Source organism: Salvia splendens, chromosome 13 (assembly GCF_004379255.2).
Source record: "Salvia splendens isolate huo1 chromosome 13, SspV2, whole genome shotgun sequence".
Taxonomy (NCBI): Eukaryota; Viridiplantae; Streptophyta; class Magnoliopsida; order Lamiales; family Lamiaceae; genus Salvia; species Salvia splendens.
The window spans coordinates 8,324,493-8,337,373 of record NC_056044.1 but is presented as its reverse complement, the minus strand read 5'-3'; the positions used below and the strand labels follow the sequence as shown (position 1 = coordinate 8,337,373).

Here is a 12,881-nt window from a genome sequence, read left to right as displayed (position 1 = left end):
GGGATCGAGACCGGGCCCGAGGGCCGCGGCCGCGACCACGGGCTCGGGCGAGCGGCGGCGCGTGCGTGTGCGCTATTTCACCCATCTTGGTCCACTATAATTATTAAGTAACATAAAGTCACTTAATTTAAACACATTAAAAGATGTGTCACTTCTCCAATGTGGGATAATTAACACTAGTTAATTATTCCCTAAACTCAAACTCCAATCTTTAATTAAAAAAAACTAATTATGCCCAACTTTAATCCACTATTTCTCACTCACCGGAAATCGGATTTGAGAAAGTGGATATACTACATTTATCTACTTAAAATATAGATCGACGCTATATCATTTAGAGCATCCACAACCGTGCTCTTGCCAGCGGCACGGTTGTGGGCCCGGGCGGTACTATTCATGCCTGCTCTCTGGCAAGAGCACAACACCCACAACTGTGCTCTTCCGCAAGGACGAGCACAATTAATATAAAATTCAATTACACAAAAACATTTTCATAATACTAAAATTCATTAAAAAAACCACAATAAAAATAACAAATTACAAATAAAATAAAAAGACATAATTAAAATCCTAAAAATTAAAAATTACATAATTAAAATACTAAAAATTAAAAATTACATAATTAAACTCCTAAAAATTAAAAATTACATAATTATTGGCTAATATAACCCGAGGAAGACTACGCATCTGGCGGCACCAACCCCAATTGTTTTTGGAGACCCAATATCATGGACTCGTGCGTTTGAAGTTGCGTGGGGGTCATAGTTGACCTATCGGCCATATTGAGTTGGGCCAAAAGGGCCCACAACGAGTTGTTCGGGGGTGGAGGTGGAACATAGGGTGCGGGTTCGGGAGCAGGGGCAGATGGAGTCGCGGCGCGACGTCGTTCGGCCGCCGCCTTCTTCCTACCTTGCGGTCGGCGTCGGGAACCGCTTGGTTGGGCATCGGGGCTACCCAAGTTAGCTTCGGCGAGTTGGCTAGCCACTTCTTCGCCAGCGTCGGATAGGGATGCCGACCGTGAGCGTTTGGAGGAGCCGCTAGAGGAGGATGTTATGCCTCCCTTATACTTCGGGTGCGTCCGCGTCTCCTGCCAAACGTTAAGATATTTGAACGACTTACCGTTCATGGATTGGTAGGTGCTCAGCGAGGCGGTGATGATGTCGACCTCGCTTCGGCCGCTCCCGGCATTCCGGGACTCCTGGATGAAATAGCCGTTGAACTTGCCAATTTCTTCGTTGGCTCGGCCGATGCAGTTGCGCACCATACTCTCGTTGCGCTCGATCGTTCCCGGCGGCCGGTGTGCATTGTACCGGCTAGAGACGCGCCACCAAAAGTGATCGCCGGATTGGTTCGTTCCAACCACCGCATCTTCGGAGATTTCCAAGTACGCCTTGAACAATCTTTCCATCTCCGCCGGTGAGTACGGTGTGCGGACACCGGCGCGAGATGGAGGATTCGGCATTTGGGAAGGGGCGCGAGGCCTAGGCTCCGGTGTCCACCCGTAGCGCCCATCGGAGGCACCTTGATCGTCGATTGGGTATGGCCGGTAGCCACTCGGAACGCCCGAATCTTGGGTGAGAGGAGGGGCCGAATATTCCGTTTCCGGACTATGAAACGGTTGCGAACCGAACCATTCGGGGTTCCAACCGTGAGAGCCGCTTGGGTTGTCGTCGTTACCGGACATAGTGGTGTTGTAGGGTGTGAGGGGAAGATGAAAATGGATATGAGAGATTGATGATGAGAATTGTGTAGTGAAAGTGTGAATTTTTTGGAGTGAAATTGGGGGTATTTATAGATGAAAGTGTGTATTTTTGGGGTAAAAAAAATAAAAAAAAATTAAAAAATGGGGAAAAACGGTTATAAACGGATATAATTTTTTGGGGAAGTGAAAATTTTTTTTTTTTATTTTTTATCGATTTTTTTTAATAAAAATCCGATTTTTAAAAAAAAAAATTAAAAAAATGTTTGAAACCAACGGCTATGCCGTTGGCGAATCGGAGACCGCCACGTGTGCGTCCGCTGGCACGGACGTGCTCGATACATCGAGCAGCGCCGTGCCAGCGGCGCGGTTGCAGCGGTGGCGGTCCTTCGCCTTGCCGCTGGCACGGACGGCGGTGGCGCCAACCGCCACCGCTGCGGATGCTCTTAATTTCACAAAATTATATGTCTCGTCACATTTATTATTTGGTCAAAATCCATTGACCTGGCATATTTATTCCATGATTTCTACATATTCTTCATCGAACACTTCCTTCATCTTTATCTCATGAAATCTCCGAAAAACACTAAGGAAGAATCAGCGAAAGAATGAAAAATAGATTAAACGTTTAAACTCTTTCGATTCTGTTACGAACCACCATCAAAGTTGAAAGATCACCATGTGTTATGTGTCTCTAGTTTCATTTGGTGTATTAGCTTATTGTTTCTAGATTTGTTAACACATCTTTAACTCAGAAGATGCATGAATAACTTAGACAATGAATTCATGATCCTAACTTGTTTTGAATAGGATCATAGAGGTATACTCCCTCCGTTCGCCATTAAGAGTCTCATTTCTTGGCGGCACGAGTTTTAAGAAATGTTAAGAAAAGTGGGTGGAAAAAAGTTAGTGAAATATGAGTCTCACTTGTATATATTAGTTTTAATTGAAATGTGAGTGAAATGAATTAGTGGAAGGTAGAACCCTATTACCATTGATGGTAAAAGTGAACCGGGACTCCTATTCGCGAACGGACTAAAATGAATAAACGGGACTCATATTCGCGGAGTAATCGATGTGAATGTGAACTAATTAATTGAGAAATGGCAGCAAGTAGGCCACATCCTAAACTCAATAATGTCTTAGTTCGTTTTTATTGAAGCAACAAATACGTCGAGTTCCGTACATAATATTTACACTAAACAATTTTCCTATTTACTCTCAAACTGTAAGAAACCGTAAAAATAAATTTCACTAATTTCCATTAGTATAAAAAAAACTTTTTCATGAATTGTGGCAGAATGAAGTGAATAAAAATCCTCAGTCATGAAATCAGACACAAATGGTGAATATTTAATTCAGCAAAATCAGATAATTAAAGAAAATCCATTAGTCTCATCTATTAAAATTTACTATCCAGATCTCACAAATCACAATACACCCTTCCGTTGAAAATTCTGAATTCCCACAACACATACCAAATTAGCGTAAATCCCATTTCTTAATAAATTTGGATTTAAAGTATCATTTCCAACGTCATAAAAAACGAGAAATTGGAACCAAGCGCGGCGCTATTAGGTCAGAAATTGGCACCAATTTTTCGAACAAAGGCGCCAATTTCACCATTTCTCGCGCTCAATTTTGGCCTCCATTTATGCCTCTCACTTTTCGCCCATAGCTTTCCTTTCCTCACCACCCAAATGCAGAGCCACCAACCCCACCCCGCCACCCCTATCTCCGACGCCGCCTTCCTCATCAAGTGCGGCAAAAAACGCGGCAGCTACAACTGCGGCCGCTGCGGTCTGCCGAAGAAAGGCCACATCTGCCCCTTCGCCGCCGAAGGCGATGACGTCTCCACTCCAGTTTCCAAACCGGCCGCCGAGACCTCCGTCGTCGCCTCAATCGAATCCGCCTCCGTCGGGGTGGTGACGCCGGCATCGGTTTCCCGGCCGGCGCCGCCTCCGAGGCGGAGGAGAGCTCTCTCGTTCGACGATGTTACTGTGGCGGAGTCGGTGGATGAGCTGGCGGAGGAGGAGGATGAGGAGGTGGATGAGGATCTGGACGGCTCCGGTGGGCTTCCGGCGAGCTGTTTGTGGGAGGTTTTGAGGAGATTGCCTCCTGTGGGGATGCTGTCGGCGGCGAGGGTGTGTAGGGGGTGGAGGGAGACTACGAGAAGGCTTTGGCGCGCGGCGGAGGAGCTTCGGCTTAGGGTTCCGGCCAAGGCGCAGATTGGATTTGTTGGATCTGTATTGCAGAAATGTCCTGGACTGTTAAAACTCTCTCTTAAAATCGAAAGGTTAGGGTTTCGGGAATTGATCATAGATCTAAACATTTATGGAGGGGATCGGGTCAATCTTCAAGCACACTGATTAAATGTAACTGTTCCATCCAAAATTATTAGCATATAAACAAGGAATACAGAGATCACTAATAAGAGATTAATTGGATAAATTAAATTATCATCTCAGTTTAAAAGGTAAAGTAAATGACTACTGGATACTAAGGTTTGGGGTTTGCTGGTGCAATTTGGTACAATTAAGGACAAGGCTTAATGTCCTTGGTTATTTTGCTATGATCTGATTGTGTGTTTGTGCTTTTGTTTTTGCAGTGATATTGATTCAACAATGCTGGCCTGCATTGCATTTTCGTGCCCTAATTTGCAGTCTTTGGAGATCTTGACATCTGATTCCTGCATCAACCGGATCTCTGGGTATTGATTCTAAGCCTTTGATGCTGATCTACATTCTATTTAGTTTCTGGCATAGAATGAGTGATTGCGTGTGTATAGTTGTTTTAGTCATGAAATTAAGGGATCTGCCATCGTTTCAGTCTTTGTAAAGGCTTACCAAATCTTGAATGTTAATTGACCGATCTATTCTCTACCTACATGAAATAGAATTGAAGATAGCTGGCATGTTCCTTTCTCAATAATTTGCTCTGCTTTGAAAGTAAGAAACATATGTTTGTAGCTGCTCATATACCTTAAGTTGTTAAATCACCACAAAACAATTCTAAAGATGGGAACATAATTTATAGGTTTTCTGTATATTTATCATTTAGTAGTGATTAACTGGATATGATCCATCCTCTGCACCTCTTCAAGAATGAGTTGAGTATTTTTAATGTCCATAATTTTGAATCTGTTGAGTTGTGAACTATTGAGTTTCATCCAGGGACTAATTACAATTTATTCTATTATATGTCCTCATCCAGGGATGATTTGAGTCGTTTTATATCAGACAAGAAGTGTCTAACCAGTCTCAAGATGGAAGGCTGCTCCAACCTGGGAGGTTTTGTTTTGTCTTCAACCAGTCTGTCTAGTCTTTGGCTCTCTGATCTTCGATCTCTCTCAAAGATGGTAATATGCTCGTCTGTGACCAGTTCTTTTACCACATTAACTAGTATCTTCCTTTTATCTGACCACGTCTTATACGTACTTTGTCTTGAGCAGGTTTTTAACTGCCCCAGTTTGAAAGAGATTTCTTTGGACTTTTCTCGCCTAGAGACTGACACCACTGATCTTACCGCTGTTATGGACGGTCTTGGAAGAGGCTGCCCGAAGCTTCAGAACATCCACATTGCTTCTGTTTTGCTTTCACATGATGCCATTCTGGCTATATCAGCAGCCAATTTGAGGTTTGTGGTGAAATATTGTTTCCTTTCATCAATCATTTATGTTTGAGCCTTCCTATAATTATATCTGATTCCATTTCAGGGGACTGCGGATGCTTTCTCTTGTTCTTGGATCAGGAATAACGGATGCCTCAGTGGCAGCTATTGCTTCCAGTTTCACAAAGTTGGAATTGCTTGATCTAAGTGGGTATGTTTCAGTGCCTGGCACTGACAATTCAATAGCAGCAAATTATAAGAATATGCTGATTTGTTTTAGGGAGAAAATGTCTATAGTCTTATTTTTAAAATTTGCTTAAAATAAATACTTCATCACAGGTCTAGCATCAGTGACAGTGGTCTTGGGATGATCTGCAATGTCTTTCCTGAAACATTATCAAAACTTTTACTTGCTCTTTGCCCCAACATCACCTCGAGTAATGATATATCCTGCATCCACATGACTTCTTTTTCTGATAAAATGTTGCTCAAATCATTTTTGTTGGAATTCATTTTTATGCCTGCCTTGTCTGTAGGTGGCATTCAATTTGCTGCTGCTCAGCTGCCTCGTCTGGAACTTATGGACTGTGGGATGACCATATGTGATCCAAATTGTGAAAAGTCCATTGACGAAGAGGATGTTGACTCCGAGCTACAGAAAACTCCCAATAGCAAGATGCACCTAATATACCAAAAGTTGATCATCAAGCATAACCGATTGAAGAAACTTAGCTTATGGGGCTGTTCTGGTTTGGATGTAAGATGATCATCATTGTCATATTGGTTTCTTGTTGAAGTATATGTTCCTGTATCACGACCTGATCATGAGAAATCTCAACGCAGGCCTTATATCTAAACTGCCCTAACCTCTCTGAATTGAACCTCAACTCATGCAGAAACTTGCATCCAGGTATTTTCTTTGATTTATTGGAGAATGCCATATCTTTGTAAACTATACCAATTGTTTCCTTTGAACTAGAAACTGATACTGCTACTGCATTTGACACAGAGAGGCTGCTCCTTCAATGCACCAATTTAAAAAGTGTGTATGCATTGGATTGTGAAAACATGCTAATCAAAAAGATTGAGACACAGGTATCACAACCTTCGCATCTTCACATTTCAACTGATGTTTCTTGTAACTTTGTCTAGATTTTGAAAGCAATGCAGAAACCTCACCCATTCTTGTTCAATTCTGTGCAGGTGGGCAGTGATTATTCAGCAGTAGAAAATAACTATCCCTTGAAACGGCTACCGGATGGGTCAAAGAGAGTCCGAGTTCCATATTTTTGCAGCCCTCAGGTTAAAGCTTAGGACCTTCCCTTTATTGACTGAAATGTTTTATGGGAATTATTTTGTAACAGAAGTGAGATATGTTTGTGTAGCCATGTGATGATGAGAAGGGACGGCCTGCGAAACGCCATTGTGCTGTGATTGCTTCTGGAGAGTTTGTATGATTAATGTTTATTAGTATCTGTTGTTGAATGTTATGGGATATGTATGTTTAGTGTGTAAACACTCAGTAAGAGGCATTAGGGCCTCTAAAACATTTAGTATAATTTGGCTCATTCATTAAGCAGGAGTGAAGTGCTAGACTCTAAAACACTAATTTGTCAATAAATTTCTCCTTCTGTTATTATCATTATTCAGTGTTAATTTTATGTGAAGATAATTTATTAATTAAACTTGTGAAAACTTCAGTATGTGAGGGGAATTTGGAAAGTAGAATAAAATCTTACCTTCATATACAATGGATTTGCAAGCGACTTTGTTATGGAGCAATTCCATCTTTAGCCCAAACACCCGATGCCGTCGTTTCTTTTGGGACCTCATGAAAAACTTTGTTGTCAAGATTCAGTATAAAAGCGATTGTAGATGAAATCATTTTTTTTCTATAATTTTTATTTTTTTGCCTAATATCATGATATCGCCATTGTAGATAGTAATTCACATCAATAATTCTTTCACATTTCTTTATAGTTGAGTCATTTTTCAATTTTGAGAAGTTCTCTTATAGTTCAGTCATTTTCATATTTAGTACTCCCTTCGTCCTTGAAAGTTTGTCCCATTTTTTCATTTCTGTCTGTCCCACAAAATTTGTCTCATTTTATTTTTTTACCATTTTTTTGGAGTGTACCTCATATTTCCCTAACTCATTCTTATTCTTATTTTATAATAAAACTAATATATAAAAGTCTGACACACATTCCACTAACTTTTTCAACTCATTTTTCATTACATTTCTTAAAACTCATGTCAGGTCAAAGTGGGACAATATTTGGGGGACGTTTCTCTTCCTTACTTTATTTACTCTTACTTTATTCTCTCAACTTTATCAATTTTTACTTTATTATCTCTATCTTTTTCTTTTTCTTATTTTTTTATCTATTTATTTAACAGACACGCACATGTCGCTGCTCCTGCTCCCTCCCCATTTAGAGATAATTCCCGTACTATTACTTCTTCATCTGTTACCTGATTATAATATACAATGCGATCAATTTGAACCTTTTTTGGCAAAGAATTTCCATGAATATTTTATAAGGGGAGACTTAATTTAGAAGAGCGAAGGAAGCACACATTCAAAATAGTTGAATATACAAGTCAAAGAGTATCCAATCGAAAAAAAGAGTAAAAAATAGAAAGCGAGCTTGTTGACATTTGAAATTAATACTAACACATAAAAACAGTAGAGACACACACAATCCAGCATCCATCTCCAGCAGTTTGTGGTTTTAATTTGAACACTGCCTCACATTCTGCCCTTGCATTTCTCCATTGCCCTCGGCGCTGAAATAAAAAAACAAAACCCATCCATTGTTAATATGATGATATTCATTTCATTCTATATATGGTGCATTGCTACTAACCGAGCCCCTTCGCCTCAGCGCCCTTCATTACGCGCAGCCGCTTGCAAGATCCAACAAACATCCTATTCAAAAATCAAAACCAATCGTTATATTTACTTGCTTAATGTTTATGGAAGCAACAACAACAAGACTACTTACTCCCATGGCACGTCTCCGACTAGCATCCAATCCCCGTCCTTGTCCTCGTAAGTAGGCACGTAATCACAGCTATTCAGAAGGTCCATCAGCTTCCCCTCATTCATAAAGTCCAACATTCCTTGCGTCTCACATTTACCTATTTCAATTTTCACTTCAATTTTTCATCTCAAATAACTACTTTTCTTTGTACAAATAAATTACCAATAGTGAAGGAACTGAACATTCTGCCCAATGCATCAGAGAGCTCTTGGTAAGTCTTGTACATCTTCAAGTCTACTTTCCTCAGGTACGGCGCTCCATCCATGCTCACCTTCACCAAGGCGCCGCCGCCGCTCTCCTCCGCATCGCTCCTCTTCTGAACCGACATCACATTTTTCTGGTAGGACCGCACCGGCGGCCACCCCACCACCTGTGCCCTGAAATTAATCATCGCAATTTCGTTTACAACTTCATTCATTACCAATCTCAACTCAAATCCCTAATTCAAAATCGTACGAGTTAAATCTTAGCAAAATTTCCCCAAAAAACTCGAAAATCTCTCCTAAAACTAGAGAGAGAGAGAGGGGGGCGTACTTGGCAGGAGGCTTAGGAGAATCCGTATTGTTGACATTGTTCCCCTGAAAATCAGTGTGATCTGAAGGAACGTCGAGATTGAGCTTCAAATCGACGGTTTCGTCAAACCCTCGCTTCTTGTCTCCGGCGCCGGGCAAACCGAGGCGCAACTCAGTCTCGTCGAAGCCGAGCTTCTTAGTGATCATGACGGCATCCGGCATTATTGAACGACTTTGTGGCGCAGATGATTGAATTGATGATTTATAGAGATGAAAGAAGATGAAGAAGAGTAGAGAAGAATGTGTTTGGGCGAAAAGGGGTATAAATAGCGAGGGAAATTGTCTGTTTAATGGAAAAGGAGGCGACACGTGGAGGCATGGATGAGCTGGATATCCCAACCTTGCTGGAATCGGTATAGACATCATTATTGCTGCCTGCATTTTACGTCTCACTTTTCAATTCGTCATCGTAACAGAATAGCTCAGTCATACCCTAGCCACAAACTACTTCTCCCACATCATCAACACTAAAAATTCTCCTGACACACATCATCAAAACAAGCAAATAGCACAGCCATAGCCTAACCACATCACTAATAACAATTATATAAAAATGAAATAATTAACAATCACACAATATACGAAATTTAATTTACGAGACATATACGGGAAACATTAATAATACTATTAAAATTTTAAAAAGTACAATAATTTTTAAAAATTACAATAATTTTAAAAAATTACTATAATTTAAAAAAGTACAATAATTCACTCATCGTCTCCGTCGTCGTCTCCTTCGTCGCTGTCGCCACCATCGCCTCCGCCATCGTCGCCGCCGCCTCTACTCCGGCCGGTCTCCATCCGTGCCGCCTCCAAATCATCATGCATGCTTAGGAGCAATGTTTGAAGCAAACTCTTCTCCACGGGGTCCACCGCCGCCCGCCATTCGGCCATCGTCTTGACCATCTGATTGCGCGTTTGTTGACGCGCGAAGAATTTGAGATCCGTTGTGGATTGGCCAAGGGGGGATGCCGACTGGACCTCCTGTGAACCCCCGGCTGCCCCTCTCGCCTCCCGTTGAGCCCGCTTGTGCCCAACCGGGCGAGTTCGGCGAGCGAACGAACGAGGGGTTGGGACCTCCTGGGCCGTCTCGGGGAGGTCATGGGAACCACCGTTGCTGCCGCTGAAATCACCGGTATAGTTCAGTCGTTGCTTCTTCGGCCAGCCAGCGTCGACACCTACTCGGAACTTCTCGGAGTCGTTCAGCACAAGATAGCAGTTCTAGTAGGTGAAGTCCTTATACAACCCGGGCTGGGGTAAGGCTTTCTCCGCTATCCTCCTGCAGTCTTCCTCCGTTTGGCCACTGCTCTGCATGCGGAGGGCGTTGGCGTACAAACCAGAAAATCGGGAGACGGCAGCCCTGATTCGGTCCCACCCCTTCCGGCAATCCTCCCCATTGCGTCGCCTCCCCTCCGGGCAAAATCTCTGGTAGGCTGCTGCTATCTTGCCCCACAAGTTGACGATCCTCTGGTTGTTAGAAACGAGAGGATCGTCGCAAACACTCACCCACGCCTTGGACAGCGCGACGTTCTCCGCATCCGTCCACCTTCTCCGTACCGAGCCGTCGTCCTCACCCGGCTGCGACGACTCCCCGACCTTCTTCCCCTTGCCCTTCTTCTTTGGGGCGCCACGACCCTGCACTGCTCCCCCCGTTTGAACGGGAGTATCTGGAACTCCGAGAATATCAAACCCCAACTCCTCTAAGGAAAAAGCATCAAATTGCGTGAACTGCGCATCCGTTGGGGTCTGTGTGTGCGAAGAAGCAGTCGAAAAATCAAAACTGGGGCGATAAACGTCCCCCTCCCTCGGCGTCCCCTGCGTCGCCGGTACCCCCTGTCGGGGGCTGCATCGTCGTCCCCCCCCGCCCCCCCGCCCCCCCGCGGCATCATATGCATCCCGGGCACCCCCCCGACATCATTTGCATCCCGGGCGCCCACCCCGGCATCATCTGCATATCGGGTTGCATCCCCGGTACCCCCTGCCACGCCTGCATACTCCCCCAGCTGCCATCCCGGGCATATTCCCCCCGGCTGCCATCCCAGGCATCATCCCCTGCCACGGGTACATGTTGTAGTACCCTGGCATCGGACCCCATCCACCTCCCACGGGTACCGGAGGAGTTTGAGACTCACTCGTCACTGGAGTACCTTCGTTGGTGTTCTCCATTTCTCGGTGTTGATCTTGTACAGAAATTAAGATGGAGAGAGTACTCGTTAAAACAAGTGGTGCGAATGAAAATGACGTGCAAACTGCGTATATATAGTGTTTTGAAAATAAAAAAAAATAAAAAATTCCGCTCGGCGGTGTACTAGGCGATCCAGGCGCTGCAATAGCGCCGAGCGGATCGCCCAGCTCACCGCCTAGCACCGCGAAACCGCCGAGCGCTCGGCCGTTTTTAATTCCAAAATCCGCTGGGCGGTTGCAATGGACCGCCTAGCGCCGGCGCTCGGCTAGGCGGTGCGCTAGGCGCCATTGCGGATGGCCTTAGGGCATCCACGATGGGATGCCCTGGAACGCCCGATGCGTGCCATCATCGTCGGGCACCATTGTCCGCCTCATTGTGGGTGCCCGCCATCGTCGGCGCCCGATGCATCGTCCGCGGTTGAAGCGCGGACGATCGCCCATCGTCCGCGCCATTGTGGGCTCGGCGGACGATGGGCGCGGACGATAGGCCATCGTCCGCGCCATCGGGCGCCCCATTGCGGGATCAGGAAACGATGGTCGCGGACGATGCCACGCGTTTTTTATTTTTTTTTCTATTTAAACCTCGTTTCTCATTCACTTGTTCATACGAACATCTCGCCTCTCTCGTTTCGCTCCTCTCTCACATTTCTACCTATCTCACATACCAAAATGAACCACGACGATGACACCACTAGTTCTATCTCACTAATTCGTATTGTAATGTATTAATTTTTATATATGAAATGAAGTTTTTTCTCAATTTTTTGTTATTTAAATATTCAAATAAAATAAAATGCATATGGCGCGCCTTAGGGCGCCCCATTGCAGGTGGGGGGTAGGCGGATAAAACTGCTGACGTGGCGCGCCATATGGCGCGCCATTGTGGATGCCCTTATTAAATTTAATATTTTGATAAGATGCACTAATATAGGAATTATTTCGGATCTTTATTATAAGTCCATTTTACTTCATTTAGTAGGTTTATTACTTCATTCCGGTACGTAGTACATTAAAATTGCAATATGTTTTTACTTACTTTCAGCAGGTTTTGAACTAGGTTTTTACTTTATTCATTTTTAAAATGTAATTCATTCCGATAGATTTATTACTTCATTCAAAAACGTTATTACTACTTCATTGGATATGGGTTTTATTTCATTCCAGTAGGACTTCAAATGCTTCTACACATACTTTATTCAAATAGTTTATTACATCCATTCCATGTGCTTATTACGCCATTCAATTAGGCTATCGTTCCATTTGTTGTCAGCGTCGTGGCGACGGTGATAGACATTGCAGAGAGAAAGAATGGTACGCCACGGCGAAACCTCCTGTACGTACTAGAATTAAGTAAAAACCTACTGGAATGAGATAATATATTTTGGAATGAAGTAAATTCTCTTAATATGTTATTATGACTTATTTGCCCTGGGATGAAGTAAAATACGCTCGTGATGAAGGCCGAAATAATTTATACATTTGCGCATCTCATCCATAAAAAACTAGACTAAAAACCCTAATTTGGTCTAGTTCTGCAGTTCTACGATAAGCGATGGATTTGCATATAATGCGACTCTATATTTTCTTCTTATAAATATATTATTTTATTCAATACTCAATTAAAAGTAAAACTCTTAATAGTTTTGTATCTAGATTTAATGGGTAGGGTTGGGGAGGAGATCATAAGCTCCTTTGCCAATGTTGAAATTTATTCCCAATACTAATATTTTAGGAATTCTCTCTTTATGGACTAGTTGTACTAGTATATAG

General features: G+C 43.2%; 2 protein-coding genes across 3 annotated transcripts; one reads left to right on the top strand and one right to left on the bottom strand.

The window, feature by feature from the left end:
• Positions 1–3,273: 3,273 nt before the first annotated feature.
• LOC121762880 (F-box/LRR-repeat protein 17-like) lies at positions 3,274–6,950 on the top strand. Its single transcript, XM_042158896.1, has 11 exons — positions 3,274–3,995; positions 4,308–4,409; positions 4,913–5,057; positions 5,151–5,335; positions 5,415–5,519; positions 5,648–5,745; positions 5,845–6,065; positions 6,152–6,218; positions 6,318–6,403; positions 6,512–6,610; positions 6,694–6,950. The coding sequence occupies exons 1-11, from the start codon at positions 3,400–3,402 to the stop codon at positions 6,763–6,765; spliced, it is 1,776 nt and encodes a 591-aa protein (XP_042014830.1). The 5' UTR covers positions 3,274–3,399; the 3' UTR covers positions 6,766–6,950.
• Positions 6,951–7,864: 914 nt separating this feature from the next.
• Positions 7,865–9,174, bottom strand: LOC121762881 (auxin-responsive protein IAA14-like). 2 transcript variants are annotated; one of them, XM_042158898.1, is made up of 5 exons: positions 8,890–9,174; positions 8,518–8,732; positions 8,317–8,434; positions 8,179–8,240; positions 7,865–8,098 (listed from the first exon to the last, which is right to left on the bottom strand). In XM_042158898.1, exons 1-5 carry the CDS (start codon positions 9,087–9,089, stop codon positions 8,061–8,063), a joined length of 633 nt encoding a protein of 210 aa, XP_042014832.1. In that variant the 5' UTR covers positions 9,090–9,174; the 3' UTR covers positions 7,865–8,060. The 2 variants fall into 2 exon arrangements, with proteins under 2 accessions (XP_042014832.1, XP_042014831.1); XM_042158897.1 differs by having other exon boundaries at positions 8,317–8,452; positions 8,890–9,172.
• Between the last annotated feature and the right edge of the window lie 3,707 nt (positions 9,175–12,881).